The 16,124-nt window shown below is 41.0% G+C and overlaps 1 protein-coding gene across 6 annotated transcripts in view; it reads left to right on the top strand.

The window, feature by feature from the left end:
- AUTS2 (activator of transcription and developmental regulator AUTS2) overlaps positions 1-16,124 on the top strand; it is a 795,956-nt gene that overhangs the window by 201,565 nt on the left and 578,267 nt on the right. For all 6 annotated transcript variants that reach the window (XM_074890685.1, XM_074890686.1, XM_074890689.1 and 3 more), the window contains exon 2: positions 15,742-15,951. In XM_074890685.1, the coding sequence (XP_074746786.1) occupies positions 15,742-15,951 (210 nt within the window). The remainder of the gene's footprint in view (positions 1-15,741; positions 15,952-16,124) is intronic.

Here is a 16,124-nt window from a genome sequence, read left to right as displayed (position 1 = left end):
GCCTGTTAAGTAAACACAGAAAGCATAGATTATCAGTTAAGAGTATTGACAGCATTTCAAGTGCTATCAGAGAACATTTAATTCAGTTTAATTTTGTGATAAATCTCATGTTTAATCCTCTGGTTGCTCTGTAATCATGTCTCTATTGATCTTTTCTGAATGACTGCATGCAGTTTAATAAACTTCGCCATTAACCCAAGCTTTCTAAAGGGGGAGATTGATTCCAGTATCAAGTCCGATAGAACCAATAAGCACCTGAACATCATTAAATCTGTCCATTATAAAACATTTGCATTAAGATCAAAGTAAAAGTGAAGAGGTGAATTTGCACCCTATTAAAGAAAGAGTTTGCAATCAGAAAGTCTCAGTATGTCAGTCAAAATCAGCAGCAGTTTTCAGCCTGGCTGATTCAAGCTGACACCTCCTTTCATTTCTTGTTTCTCAAATCCGTCTTTCATCCTATTGAGTGTCCTCCTTTCCTCTTTTCCCAGCCATAATTATATCCTTTAATTTATTCCATCTTTTTCACTCTAGGCATTTGTTTAGTCTGGGGTTTTGAGGTCGTTTTTGCCTCATAATAAAACTACAGAGTTTGGGTGTCTCTTCAAAGTGTTCGTTTATATTTTCTGTCCTGAACTTCTTTTCTAAGGAGTGCCCTAGTTACATGAGGTGTTAAATAGGCTAGGGAATGGGGGACAGGCTATAGAAATGAAAAAAAGGGATGACCTTCTTAAATTCCTTCTTCTAAGGCCTCTTCCCACCATTCCTCACAGGGGCTGTGTCTCGTACTCCCAAATGCCACAGTGCATTTGGCAATTCGGCCTGGATCCATCAGGGTATGTAGGAGCATTGCTTGAAGAGGGACTTAATACCCGCTGAATTGCATTGAAATGAAGCATCTGAATTCCTTGTGACTGAGAGTGCATTGGTGGCCTTGGGAGCATCTGTGCATCTCCATGATGTTGGGCAGGTGAATGGTCCCTCCAAACGCAGTGGGGCTGACTCTGGGGGAGTACGAGGGAAGAGGGGACTGGCACAGGCTGACAGCATACCATCTCTTGTGCAATTTTGCTGATTGGTGGTTTGTCAAAGCAGTGCTGCTCTTCCAGAACAGCTGGTAGGGGATGTTCAAGGGCTGTGGGGAGCTTAGAAGGAAAACTGCCTGCAGTCTTTTCTTCCCTTTCCCCCACTCTTCATTCCCATGCAGGTATCAGAAGTTCTCAACCCGCAGGAGAATGAACAGTCTTTATTGATTTCAAAGGCTGCAACTTGTATGGAGAGAGTTGTCGGTGGGGGGAAGGATAGCAGGAGAATGCTTCTTGTGAAGCAGAGGCACTAGTTCAGGACAGAGGAAGAGGATGCGGAGAGCCAGTGGTGAGGGAAAAGGGAGGAGACTGATCCTTCTGGAGGAGGACAGGTGTGGGAGTGTCAGCTCTGCGCAGCTGTGGGAGATTCAATACTTAAGAGCCAAATGGACATCAGCTAGTCATCTCAGCCAGGGAGCTCTGTTTGGGGAGCTCGGTGAAGGTGGAGAGCTCTGCTTGGGAGAACTCTGCTTGGTGAGCCGGGCAGGAGCTCTGTCCTGCGCTGGCTTGAAGAAGTGCCAGCTCTGTCCTGCGCCGGCCCAGCGAAGCAGCAAGGCTTGGAGGAGAAGCAGGCCATGGAAGAAAGATAAGTCAGCTTGGAAAAAAGTATGGAATTGTTTCTGGGAGAGAGTATTGATGACTGTCTAGTTTCTGATAAGCTTAAGAGCTAAGGTAGCGAGAGCATAGCGAGAGCATAAGTATGTACCATTGTAATAATAAAGGATTTTCCTTCTGCACTTCAATGGAGAGTTCATGCCTCAGTTGCCACAGACAGACATCGAGAGTTGCCTGGAATTAGGATGAAGAACAGGGAAGGGGAAATGCTGTGACCTCTCTGTGTTAGCAAGGGGAACAGCGCATGCAGGGAACCTGTGTGAGAGGGAAGAACAAATCCATATACATGCAGCTGAACGAAAGCAGTGAGACTGTCCTGAATGAAGGGCAGAGAAAGGGAGATGTAGATACTCTCCTCTTCCAGGAGGGATGATGGAGAAGAGATGGAAGACATGACTTTCCTATCCCACACATCAATTGGAGGAGAACAGGGAGATGCAAGAAGTACCTGCTTGGCAGGAGTCTTGGAGGAAGTCCCTGGGTGTGAAGGCAAGGTGGGGCAAGAGGGAAGAGGGCTGCAGCAGTCCCACAGGACGTACCCCAGGAACATGCTGGCTGTGGTGGTTTGGCCTGGTGAAGTTGAAAGGCTGAAGAGGTTTGGGATATGAGAGACTGTCTTTGCTACTGTTTCCAAAATAAATTAATGAATAGCGCAAGCCCTGAGATGTTTTATGGCGTGTAGCAGTTGGACACGGTTATATTTCTTATCCAGAAGATGGCTGCCTTGATCTAGGTCTGACTGGAGGGAAATGTGCCAACCGCTCCATGAACCCACATCACCTTTGCAGTGTCTTGTTTGTTTTTTCTAAGCGTGTGTGCAGCCCCCTGTGTTTCTGAGGTGCCTGATCCATTTACCTCTTTAAGTATTTAGCATTACGAAGCACAGATGAAATAGGATGTGGTTTTACTTCCATTTTACAGATGAGCACTGCTGCACGGAAGGGCTAAAGGCCCAAATTCCCAGAGCCATTTATTTCCTTTGGAAAACCAGTCAATGGGAATTAAATAGGTTTAGGCCCCTGAATACCTGCTTTGTGGGCTGGGGCTTAGCTTACTGCTGCAGGACACAGAGAGAGTCAGTGGAAGATCAGGAATTTCAACATTTGTCTTCAAGTACCCACATTAATAACTTACCATCTCAGTCCAGCCAGCTCTAATCCCGTGCCTGGCAGGGTACAAGTTGTGATAAGATCAGACAGGAGAGATTTGGATACCGGCACCAACAAGCGGCTTAGAAAACAAATCTTTAATAGGAAAGGTTTCTTTTCAAGTGCAGACTGATTCCTGCATACAGTTCTAATTCTCTTCAACATATTCTGTAGCTCTCGAGAGATGCATTGCAGAGCTTTATCTGCTTTCTGCTTGAGGCAAGTTTTTACAGAGAGACAGCAGTTCGGATGCTGTCTACAGGAGAAGTGGTTACAAGTTCAGTCGAGACAGCCGGGTATACGATAAAGTGTGGTTTGAATGTAAGTATTGCTCAAGCGGTATGATTCACAGTTTTTGTAACTCCTCACAAGTTTGCTGGAGGCATTAGCAAAAGCTCTTGACTTGAGATGTTCTGTTTTGGAACCGGATCCCCTGACTGTGCATCCCTACCAAGTTAAATTTGTAGCTTCTACGTGGCTATAAACAAGAAATATTACAGAACTCTCTTTTCCAGTCACTGAATAGCCTTGAATATTAGATGACTCTTCAGTTTTAAAAGATCTATCCACAAAGTAGCTTAAAAAAGTTGAATATTTGCAGAAAACATCGTATTTTCAGCCATGGCACAACTGTAAAGGAAATTTTCTTTTTCTCTGGTGTATCAGGTAGCTTTACAGTGTGCCCTGTAATAAAACTGAAGGAAGTAGTCATCTCTGTTTTTCCCTTTTTATTTATTCATGCTCTCTTCTGTGCCCATTTAACTGGAGACTCTGTATTCTAAACACAGGATGGAAGGGAAGAAGTGCGTTTCCCCTCTTAGGAACTGCTGAATATACCTGATGTTTTTTTGAGTAATGCCACATAGACTTTGGAGCACCCACTGCCCTAAAGCTGAAACAAATGCTTTGTTGTAAGGATGCAATGCATTAGCAGAAGCGGAGAAATGAAGACGGAAAAAACGTGTGGCAGTTATCCAGTGGGTCTGATTCTCTGCATTTGGTACGGTGGCTTATACCCTTGTAAAATAACAACAAAATAGTTCTGGTATTTATTTCATCTGTGTATGTGAATGAGGACTCTTGAGATAGGAGCAAGTTATATCTACTTTGTAAGTGGTGCAAAGGACAAGGCAATGATAAATCTTGTCTGTTATGCTAAGCTCTGCTTCTGAACTGCAGAGAGGGGGATTTGCCAGTGATCAGCACTGTACAAGAATGTAATCCCTCTGGTTTTTTGATCATCAAATTTATCTTCACTGTATCTGTTTCCTAGGGGAAGAATAAGCCAGCAAATGGAAAGGTTACATATTGCTCTATTTCTTAAACTTTTGTTCTTTACTATTTTTTTCAGCCTGAATGTTAGAAGGTTTCTTTCGCAGATGGGAAGTGGAACTGTTGTTTCTTTTTTTTCCACTAATTGTACAAAGGTTCTGATCCTTTTCCTAATGAAGAGTATTACCAAGCTCACCTTCAGTGATGCAGTCCTCTGGTCCTGTCTGAGCTCTCTTTCTCTCTCTCTCTCTCTCCCCTTATTTTCTAATCACTGTTCTTTCATTTAAAAATCTGCCTTCATCAGTCTTTTGTGTGAGGTTGTATGCCACATGCCAAGAACAGTGGTAGAGTTAAGTGGTTGCCAGAGAAGGAGAAAGAAAATCAAGAGGAATATGAGAGAGTAGGAGCTTAGAAGACAGAAAGGCAAGTGTGTTAAGTAGTTTGACTTTTTGACCCATGAGATGGAAAAGAGTTGTTTCAAAATAGATTCGTATTTTGAAAAGCTCAATAATTATAACCCATTATTATGTGGAGGTTTTTGGTTTGGTTAAAAAGTCTGCAGGTTGGAGCGTCTGCCGTCTGGCATAATCCATGAGTAGCTCTTCTAACTCTCTCCTTTTCCTTGGTTATTTTTGTACTGTCTGTCCAAAGAGCTAGGTTTGTCCAGCTCTCTTTCATGTGCAGAAGGATGCCTCCAGTTTTCCTGTGTGCTTGTAAGACTTCATTTGTGATACAGAAATAAATGATGTGGATGTTTCCATCTCTCCCTATGTAGCGCAGTTTCCTAGTTGTTTTTACCGATGTTGTCTCAAGGTGGTTTCTTTGTCTTGACTCCTGGAGAGCAGATTTTCTGGTTTAGTCTTGAGGCTAATACGGCAGCAAAGCTAACCTCTTCTATGGTGTCCCGACTCAGTTCCCTTCTGTGGCCACGATATTTTAGGGAGCGTTGTGAGACCTTCAGAATACATTGGACTTCACTGGTGCTGTACCATCTTTCTGCAAGACGAGGATTACAGAGGTGCTTCTGATTTGGTTTACAAACCATAATACATTTTTTATGAATGCTGAGAGCTGTGCTAATGAATGGTGCCAGTGCAAGAGCCTGGAGGCTGAAGTAATCTGTTTAGGCCCAGTGCAGGAATAGCAGGGATAGGAGCTGTCTAAGCCCACATCCATTTATTCTAACCCTACCACTAAGGGGGGATACTCTTTAAATGTAAGATTTATTGGCCCACTAACTCCTTGGCCTCAGTCCGTGGCCTGCCGACGAAAGTGCCATTTGAATTATTCAGCGAACACCACTCTGGAGAGTGGAGCAGCCCCCAGTCAGCTTCATGCCAAAGGTTCCACTGGAGAAGTGTGATTTCATTGCAAAAGTCTCCTGATAAAGTTGGCAGGATGCTGGACAAAAATAAAGGACTGATGCTTTTGGACACAAAATAAACAAGGTTAAAAGGGGATGTATTCTTTACTTAAAGCTAAGAAAGAAATGTAATTTGGTCCCAAGATGGCATGTGTATTTTGGTCAGTATACGTAGATCTTGTATACCTATGGATACCAACATACAGATTATTTCTTTTTGGAGAAAGTTTGAAATTTTAAAAATTATTTCCATTCCAAATCAGAACAGAAAGTGCAAATAAAAAAAAAAAAACACCACTATGTGAAGGAAAAAAAATTCCAGAAGTTCCAGTGGAGAACTAAAGAGCTGCTCAATTGTTTAGACAAACTGAAATTACTTGTGTTTCATAGTACTCAGTGGGGTACTTGATAACTGTTCAGTTGGATTCTCTCCACTATGAAAATCCCATTTTCCAAGGTGAAAAACTTTGGCCCTGCTGTGGCACGAAGCTGACCCTTGAACTCAGATGCAGGCATCTGTGTAAACTGTAGACAGTCCTAGCCCGTGCCCGCGGATGAATGCGTTTCTGCATCAGATCAAGGTGTTGCTGTGCGTGGCTTGACTATATAGAATAACAGTGCTGTATACAGATTTGGGATGACTGCTGGAAATGTGCAACTAGTGTGTTGTAGCAAGTGGAACAAAACAAATTCACCTTTGTTTTGAGAGCTGGCTTAATGCTTTTCTCTCTCTGCCTAATCTATAACTATAACTGAGCAGTGCGAGAGCAATGAAGTCCTCTTTGTTGGCCTGACGATTTAAAGCGTGCATCCCTAGGGACTCTTTTTTTTTTTTTTTTTTTTTCTCCACACCCGTTTTCTATTTTTTTTGATTCCTCAAAGAAAATAAACACTTTGTGAGAATGTGGCTGTGCAGTTCACAGGGTATATCAAGCACATTTATTTAAGGCCCAGCACTGTGAAATAAACCCCGGGCCAGTGGGAATAGAGTTCCCTTGGCTGCAAGGGCTGCACACTGTGTGAGCAGTCTCCGCGATGTAAGTTATGTCAAGCATGTCTGGAATGGAGCGTTTTGTTACTGGTAACATGCCTGTTGCATTAGAAGCACTCAGAGTTGTGTCCTGAATTCTGCCAGAGCTCATGCTCACAGAGTGGTGGTGGGCCTAAAGGGCAGCCAGCCCTGTTTGCTGTGAGATCTGCCCTGGGCGCTTTACCAAGTAAAAAAAGGTTGTAGGTGTATGAAAGACAAGTACTTATCGAAGATGATTTGAAAAGTTTCAAAGACTGTACATGGAGGAGTTGGAGAGAACATGGCTGAGATGATGCCAGCAGAGGATGCAGATTCCCTGCTGGGAGAGGCCAGTTCTTGCTGGTATTTCAGACAGCGTATACTCAAAAAAGGCAGAGTCACAGGTGTAATGAAGACGATTCAGTCAAATCTGCAAGAAAGAGGTAACCTTGGACTTCGCTAGCATCTTGTGTAAGACCTAGAAAAATCTCTAGAAAAAACATGACAGGATTTCGAGGCTGGCAGAAGCTGGGTGGAGTGGGAGCTTCAGGATCTTTCTCTTTTGGCAGGAGTATGCAGGTTTCTGGCTAAATCAGTCTGAGCAGAATCAGCTGTGTGTACTTTGCCTTCCACAAAACCGGGCAGCTTCAAGAAAAACAGTTCAGTGGCTCTGTAATCTAAGCTGGCATTGCTCAGCGCTTTCTCAAGACTAGATCCAAGAGTAGGTTTTTTTCCTAACTCTGGTTGCATTGATTCCAATAATTTGGATGACTGTTCTCCACAACTGTAGCGTGGTATGGTACAGTATTTTGACTGACAAAATTGAGAAAGGAGAGGGAGGATAAGGCTGAGAATACCATGTCGTGTTTGAAAAAGATGAAATGAATGGCAATCGGTTGCTCTGATTTTCATCTTCAGGTATGACATCAGTTTTTGCCAGCTTTGATTTCATAGGGCCTCTTTGGCTCAACAGCTGGCATTGTAATCTTAGATTTCAGCTAAACATCTATTTTGTGTAGCATCTGTAGGCTTAGTGAATACTATGAAAAATGTATGACTGTCCATTTTCCTTTTCAGCTAAGTTGCTACAGCTGTTTTGTAGAACTGCTTGCCTTTGAAATCTTGAGTAATTATATTCTGCTTCTGTCAAAGTTGGTGTGTAGGACTTGTAAGTTTTGTTAAAGTTTTAATCTTTTGTACTCAAATGCTTGAATAAAATTTCTTTTACACATGCTTTTTATCATGTCAGGGTAAAAATTTGAGTGTATGCTCATATTCAGCAGTCTCAAAACAGATAAGTACAAGTTAAAGGATTTTGCTAAAATCCCATTGAATGCAGCGAGACTTAGATACACATGTATGTGTAATTAAATGGGAAAAAGTTATTCAGGTAAGGCACAGAAACAGTATTATGTAGTCTGTGTGACTAATCACAAAGGAACAATGCAGATCTCGTTTGAAGTATCAAGTGCCATAAATTGCTGAGAAATAGATGTCTGCATCCAAACACACAGTATGCTGAAGAAAGGCATGGTCTGTTGTTGGAACTTATGAACAGGGAAGGACGTTTATTTTGCTGAGTAAAGTATTTCTTTTAGATTACTTCCTTAGGTCTAGCATGTTAGTACAAGTCGCAGTTGTGCTAAAGAGTGTCTGCTGTCCCACTATGACAACAAACAGTGTAAAATTTTAGTAGAAAAGAGTTAACAGCCATATATTCTTTAAATAATGCCAGGTAGAACACAATTTAAAGTGTATAACCATTGAGGAGTGGTATGTGTACAGGATTCCGTGTTTCCATTGGCCTGGTGTGTGTATGTAGCAGGCAAGTATGTATTTAAGTTTTCCCAAGGTGGTGGTGGTGTTTTTTTTTATTTGGCCCTTGTGTTTTTATGAATTGTGATGCCACTGTTAATAATATAATGGCCTACTTTATTTCTTGAAGATCCTGAAGTAATTTACTCAAACAGGTTTGACTTACTCTGTAGGCTCTTCTCTTGTTGAGCCCCTTTCCCACCTGTTACTGAAGCTGGAAGGGGCACAGTGAGGGAGATGGCAGGAGGGTTTCCTCTTGCTGGTTGAGTTGAATGTCATTAGAATCCAGTTTTCCTCTGCCTCCATCCCGTATTTAGTATGTGGCATTGCACTACATATTTTAGAAACAGTTGTTATCTGTGTCCTTTTAATACATGATGCTTACTAAAGCCTGATTTGCAAGAGTGCTTAGCGTTCCCAGTAGCTGCTGAAATCAGTGAAGGCTGTGCTTCATTAGATAAAGTGCTCTGTAGAGCTAAGTTCTCTGAAAAATCAAATCTTAGGTGCTTCCTAATAGGTTCTTAAAATTACGAGACGTGTTTGACCTGAAGATGTCAGGACTGTTGTTGCCACCTATAAAATGGGAATAGTGAAATTCCTTCATCGGGCTAAATAGCTGTAAAATAGGTCACTGATATTTGTTGAGCGTCTGATACTATAGTGAGAAGCTATATAGAAAAGCCCTTGAGGAAATTAATGATTGCACATTTGGAGGAGGGTGTGAATGGAGTGTAAGTAAACAAGTTTTAGGTCCACATGTTGGACAAAGAGGAGAAAACAAAATCCTGAGGGGCTGCTCATTAGCTGAATACCTTCCATTCTGCAGAGGGAAATAAGAGCATGCGATCATGTAATTAAAGATTGTATCATGATGCATATGCACAAGAGGGCTGAATTAAGGTGGTGGTTGCAGCCTTAATCCTGGCCTTTCATAACTTCCAAGTCCTTGACTTGGTAACCTCAATAATGTTGCTTTAATGTAGTTTTTTTGTGTGTAATTTAAATTAGCAGCACCTGAAAAGAAGCCTTCTGTTTATCAATGATATTGTTAACAAATGATTTTGGGATGAAAAATCAAAGCAATCTCTTCGCTGCAGAAGCACTTTTATAAAACATATCTCAAGCAGACAGCAACTTGCTTTCCTATTGTTTTGCCTTCATCTGTAATCACCACATAGCGTCCTGCAGCCTGGTACAGCATTTCATCTTCAGTCTGTTGCACAACCTTTTTTGCACAACATTGAACCAACCACTTTGTTTTCAGGTTCCAGAAAGATGCAGGAGGCAATGCATTGTAATTTTACAAAACCAAACCAAACGAGATTAAACCTTTCTGCAGAGGTCTCACAATTTGAAGAAATTGCTGGGATTAGTGGATGGGCTACCGTACCCACTACAGTTGACATCATGGCTTTCTTCACCAGCCCCTTGTGTCCTAAAATACCGTAATTTCTACACTTTGAGAACTCTTTTCTCTTTTGCATTGCACTTTACACCTGCCTGTCTTTCTCCCTGGTGGTGTTTTAATAGTGTTTGCAATTTTTTCCCCTAGATAAATGCCTGTGAGGAACTAATTGTGCATTCAGAAGAATACATAGTGTGTTTAACTACCTGATCTGGAGGGAAATGAATGACTATTATAAACATCTCATTTTATTTTCTGATTTTGAAAGATTGCAGGGACTAGTCAGTGTACCGTTTTCAGACCCTTGCATCTTGTTGTTACTGCCAGAACTAAAATAATGAATTATGAAACGTGTGAGAGATATATTGAAGTCTTAGGGCATTTTCATCCATCAGCTATAAAAATTCTTCCCAAATGTAACAGAAGATACAGTATGAGTCGAGGAAGACTGTCAAGATGCGATGGCAAATTTGGTACCCTCAGACTGGCACTGTTTCCTGATTCTGAGGGGGTTTTGGTTCAGTTTGTGCAGCTGTTTGTGCGTGTTGCTGTACTGGATTCCCAGCTAACGATACCCACTGTGAGATGCCAACAAAGCTGCGGTATTTCTCTCAGCTGTATTCTCTAGTCATCTTAATTTCTTGCAAGCTAAACTTTTGCAACAAATTTTCTCAGCGAAAATGGAGTTGGTGGTTTTGTCAGTGTTTCTGTTTGTGCGTTTTTTCATAGGATGCCTTTTGGCTGCATCTTGCTTCTCCTCACGTAACATCCCTGGCAAACAAAGCCCTTCTGCAGCTGACAGCCAGGGCCGAGGTGTTGAGTCTGTCTTACAGTTGTGTCCGTAACTTGGGAAGAATTTCAAATCAGCTTTTGTAGCTAGTGAAAATGTATTTTTTTTCTTTTTTCCTTCCCTTAATTGGCTTCTTCCTTCTGCAGTAGTGTTCCTGATCAAATGTAAATTGCTTGTACCTTGAAAATAGACAAAAGGCTCCAGAAGTACCTTTCTTACAATTCTATTTGACAAGGATGCTTGGATGTCTGAATAGTGGACAGGGGCAAAGTGGTAGATTCGAACTTGCTTTTCTAACTATTTGTGTTTTAAGTGGAGCACTACATTGGCATTTCATGACTGTTTAATAATTATGTGTTTTTAATAGTGCCTTATTCCTTTATACTTAATTTTATTGTTGGAGTAAAGGATAAACTGTTGGGCTCTAATATAAAGCCGTTGTGAACTTTAGAGAGAACCTGACAAGCAAATAATTCAACTATAGTTGTAGACTGATACAGTTGTTATTTAGTTTTACTAGCCCTGCACTGTAACCAACTTTTGGTTTTAATAATCAATTTGTAAAAGTTGTACTTTGCTGGGGTCATGTGCAGTGGGAATTCAGAAAGTAACTTCTTACAACACTGGAATCACAATGATAATCTACAAGGATGATTTGGAAAGATCAAGACTTGAAATCCCTGAGCAGCACCTGAAATTTTCATCCAGTTAAGTGCCTGCAGTGCATTTGCTACATGGTGCCTTTGCAGTGTTTCTTTTCATCAAGTGTTCCCATAGAACAATCCTGTAATAAGGGGTGGAACAGAATTCCTGTTGCTTACCTGCAGTTTTGAAGTTGTTGTCAGAGAGAGGGTGGCTGGAGGGCATGGACAGGAGGGAAGGGCAGCAGCGATGGACTGGCGCTCGGGTGAGATTCATGGGGGTGAAGTGTGTACCCCGCCAAGCAGTGTGAAGCACTGCTCAGCTGCCACTGAGGATCTGATTTATAATTAATAAGCTGTCATTTACAAAGCAAGAAGATGGACTCTCCTGAAATAAATCAGGCATAGCTCTCTGAAAGCTTAACACTTGATGAGAATGCAGTGTGTCCTTCAAGCCTCCTACCTCGAGAAATTATCTGATGTACCCATGGAGGCTGCTTCTCCTCCCTTCACCAAATGCAGGATTTTGATTGAAATTGTTAATATTAATTGGAGCTGAGATGATTGCAGTGCCACCCCATCAGGCTTCGGCAGCCCTCCTGCTCACTGACGTCGCGGCAGGAGCCTGTTCAGCATGGGCGGCTCTTCTCTGCTGTGGCACGTATAGTGGTATCAGGTTGATTAATGTGCCCAATAGAAATAAAACAAATGGAAATTTTTTTAGATTATACAGTACACTCATAAATATTAATGCACTTTTGTATTGAATTGCATGTAATTACATATTTATACATTTAAGTCACCTTCCTGATACACTTAAGGCACTTTACTGATGAAAGATATCTCTGAATAAGATGGTTTTAAACCATGCCTAATATGTTTGTAGGATTTATTTAATAATGTGTGGGCTTGTATGCTGGCAGGAGAGGAGAAAAACCTCCATTAAAGTCTGAATGTGTTGTTCGCAGGGTCTGCTACTTAGTTTGAATCAACTCCATGGGTAGCTGCTGAAAAAATACGTCTCGACATGAAATATTACTACATCTCCTTATCTATGTAGATAAGGTCTGTGCAGTCCTGTCACCTTAGAGTAATTACAGCTTATTACTCTAATCATGATGATGCCTGAAGTCTGTAATTAAGATTGTGCTGGCTAATGTACTAGCACGCGGCATGGTACAGCTATTGTCCTATCTAAACAACAGAAAGATAAAAATTGGATGAGGGAGAAAGGGCGGAAAGCGGGGAAGTGATTTATGTGGGGCCACGGTTCCCAGCCAAGTGCTGCCTCCGCCGAACCCGATGGCTTCCAAGAGGGCAGAATCCGTGCGCGTCGTCCGCAGCCTCGCGTGTGCTGCTGCACTGCCCGTGTGTCCGAAACAATCCCGGGCAGTTTGCACCCTCAAACGTGAGGATTGACACCCTGTGTCGTATCTATTGAAACTAGTTTCAATGCATCGTATTCACCCATGGCTCAGCTTGTAATCTTTTAACATGTCCTGTTGCAGTCTAGTCTGCAGATGAGGAATTTAATACATATTTCTATATACATATATATTTTAAGGCCAAATTGCTTATCTGTTGAAAGCAATGAGAGGTTCTCCCATACAATTCAATAATACAGGGTTTTGACCCACAGCACTCTGTAATTTTCTCTGCAGCGATGTCAGCTGGTGAAAAGCAGGCGGCTGTTCTGGAGGAATGTGGTTGTCTAAACACCAATCTTTATGTCTAAATTTCATAGTAAGCCCACCCACCCGACTGGATTTAAGGCCTGATTTTACAATTTGCAGAATGGCAAGCTATGTACATACGGAGCTCCCTTTCCTCTCTTTGGTTGTGAGCAGAAGAGGCACCTTATTTTTGGAGACTTCTGCAAATTGTTCCTTCTGTCTTGGAAGGTACATTTTCATAGAGTTTGCAGAAGGTTTTGTGAATTTGGTGTCACTCATCTTTGCCGTAGGTATGTATGCAGATTCTTTCATCCCAATTCTGACATGAGCTAAACTTTATTTCTTTAGGTGTATCTGACAGTTCATGAAACTTTATGCAATTGGCTAGAACATGGGCTTCTTATGGAGGAGATTATGCCAGATATGCCCATAGTGATCTGCAAAATGTGACCCATTTTACACCATCTTTAAAGCTAATGGGAACTAGTAATTTCTTGATGGCAGTGCTAGCCCCATTAGACATTTTATAAGCTTCTGGAAGCTTGCCACTGTTTCATTTAGATCACTCATAGCTGGGGGAAAAAAAAAAATCCCATGAAAGCTATTTAGTCATTAGGAGATTTTTTTTTTCCCAGAAAGTTAGTCCCTTTCGTCGCTCCTTCAACCTTTCGTATTGAGAGTGAATCCTCCATTTCTATCTATAAATACTAGCTCTGTGTTTTAACAGGCATCCTGTGCTGGTATAATATACTACTCATAAAGTATTAGATTTTTTTATACTGATCTGAAAAAAATAAAGATTTATGTTTAGCATTAGCAGCATGGTGATGGTTATCTTAAAGCATGAATCTGTCCTATGATAAAATATCTCATTGTTTCAATAGACTGCATTGAACAAGTTGTAATTCTGGTGGTAATTTTTTCCTGTGTTGAAGTTGCCCTGGGTGAATTGCAGTATTAGTTTTTCCAGTTTATTTCACAGAGTGTAGCAGAATTAGGGCCAAGCGCGGGAACGGCTGTCTGAGGCACTCTGCGTTTGTTATCCAGGAGGTCAACATGTATTTAGTTGTTGTAGTTGCTCTTTTTATGAAGCTATTGATGATGAGCATTGGTGAAATCATTACTGCAGTATGTGACACCTGAGAATTTGCCTTCTTGCATTTATGGCATGGATCTAAATCGAAAACCTTCCTGGTGAAGGAGACCGAAGGTGTGCTCAGAGAAGTGTTTCTTCCTGATTTGCATTTCTTTGGGCTTGCTCTGTAGGATCGCTCAGCTTGTGTACAGTGCTTTTCACAAGTAGATCTCAAAACATATTCTGAAGATCAGTGCTACTACTGACTTATTTTTTAGTAGCTGGAAGAACCAGAGAGACATGACATTCTTAAAATACTGATCCTGCTTTATAGCTAAGGATGCTAAAGATTTTTTTCATGAGATTGGATAAGGCTTCTAACTTTTCTGGTATGAATAACATTCTGTGAAGAAAAGCTTAGGATATTTCCCATGGTGTCTTAGGTGAAGAAAAGGTAGAAAAACTGTCTTATAGCTTCTGTTCTGTACTCCTTTAATGCTTGTAAAATTATTCTTTTTACCAAATATCAAATTTGAACCTTGACTGTCTTCGGTTTAATTAATCTTCTCATTGGTTTTAGCTATGAATTTTGTGAAGCTCTTGTGTTTTAGACAGGCATTTAGGGAGCATTCTTTAATTAAAGCCAAACTGACTTTTGCCTTTAGGCATGTTTTTTTTTGCATTAGAAGGTGGCATAATTTGAATTATATTCTCCTGAACCTGAATCTTTATGTGGCACAGGGACCAATACCCCAATTTCTTTCCTGCTGTCATTATAATATTAAGTGACAATAAACAGCAGCATGAAGACTTACGAGATCACACAGTACTTTAGGGTAGGGCGTAAAGAGCTTCTAGTCAGAGCAGCCAGGCATGTTAGTAGAGTATGCTTAAAGTATTATAGATACATAGATACATACATCTATAATAGATATCTATATATATTTATATATAAATATCTATCTAAGTAATATGCCCCTTATATGGAGACACTGTACTCTTATGTATGGAGTTCTTGGAGTAGATGTGACTTAGCAGATTGTATTTATTAGATGCACAATATGAATTGTAATTTACACCTTTCCAATAGCTTCTAATTCCTCTCTCCTAATGACCCTTCAGCCTCCTCTTCCTCTGCCTTTAATTCTGTGTTATTGCAAATTTTTTTTTCAAGTAACATTTATTTGAAACAAAAATATGAATTCTCTGAGTTGCAGGTTATTTTAGGTTATAAGACTTGAGTGGTTTTTATAGACAGGTATTGGTTCTGGGGTTTAAAGAAGGGTCAGTAACAGTTTTCAAATACAAGTGGTTTTTTATGTCCCCCCCTGCATTTGGAAATCTTTTGCTTAGGTCAGGCTTGAGGGAAACATCCACTGAAGTCAATTGAGATTCATTTGCTATAACTGGATTTAGGTCAGCTCTTGCCTTGGCTTGTCAAATACAAGAAATAATAAAAATAAATGTGAAAAACCAAGCCTTGTTTAAATCAAAGACGATTGTTAATTTAAACATTATAAACATGTGCTGTCTTCTAAATGCATGCACACTTGATACATGAGATGTTTTTGAGAATTATGAACTTGACAGTATAAAACCTAAAGGAGTATGTGTCTGCTTCCATGCACTTGCTTCATCTTACACATTTTATTTTGCATTTGCCTATCTTCTGATAGGCATTCGTGAAGACTGCTTTTTCCTATTCTGGTGACCATGGCATTGCCCTGAGAATGCTGTGCTGGTCACGGCACAGCTGCTTAAATGCTGCTTAAAGAGATCGGCCAAATCAGAGCCATATCTTAACCGCTGTGTTTTTCTTCTGTTCCTTTCCCTGCTCTCTCCCTCTGCAGAAGGACGTAGCTCTGAAACCTCAGGAACGCGTGGAGAAGCGTCAGAATCCTCTAGCCAAGAAAAAACGGGAAGCACTTACCAATGGGCTGTCGTATCTTCCGAAAAAGAACAGACTTCACCACCACCAGTACAGCTCCGACCGAGAAAATGATCGTAATCTTTGTCAGCACCTTGGGAAAAGGAAGAAAATACCGAAGGGCCTCAGACAGGTGGGAGACAAGTTATCTGTTGTGGGGAGGGAGGGCTTTGGCTTTTAGCACCTGGTATGTAGAAGCAGATTTCTCATTTTGTGGGATCACTTATTTTAACCCCTTTGAAGTTGTTTTATTCTTGGTCTCTTGGGTGCCACTTGGTACTGTGTCCTGGTACTAGGAGAGATTAA

The sequence above is a fragment of the Strix uralensis genome, chromosome 20, assembly GCF_047716275.1.
Source record: "Strix uralensis isolate ZFMK-TIS-50842 chromosome 20, bStrUra1, whole genome shotgun sequence".
In the NCBI taxonomy this organism is placed as follows: Eukaryota; Metazoa; Chordata; class Aves; order Strigiformes; family Strigidae; genus Strix; species Strix uralensis.
The sequence above is the reverse complement of the archived record's forward strand: the minus strand, read 5'-3'. Positions and strand labels throughout refer to the sequence as shown.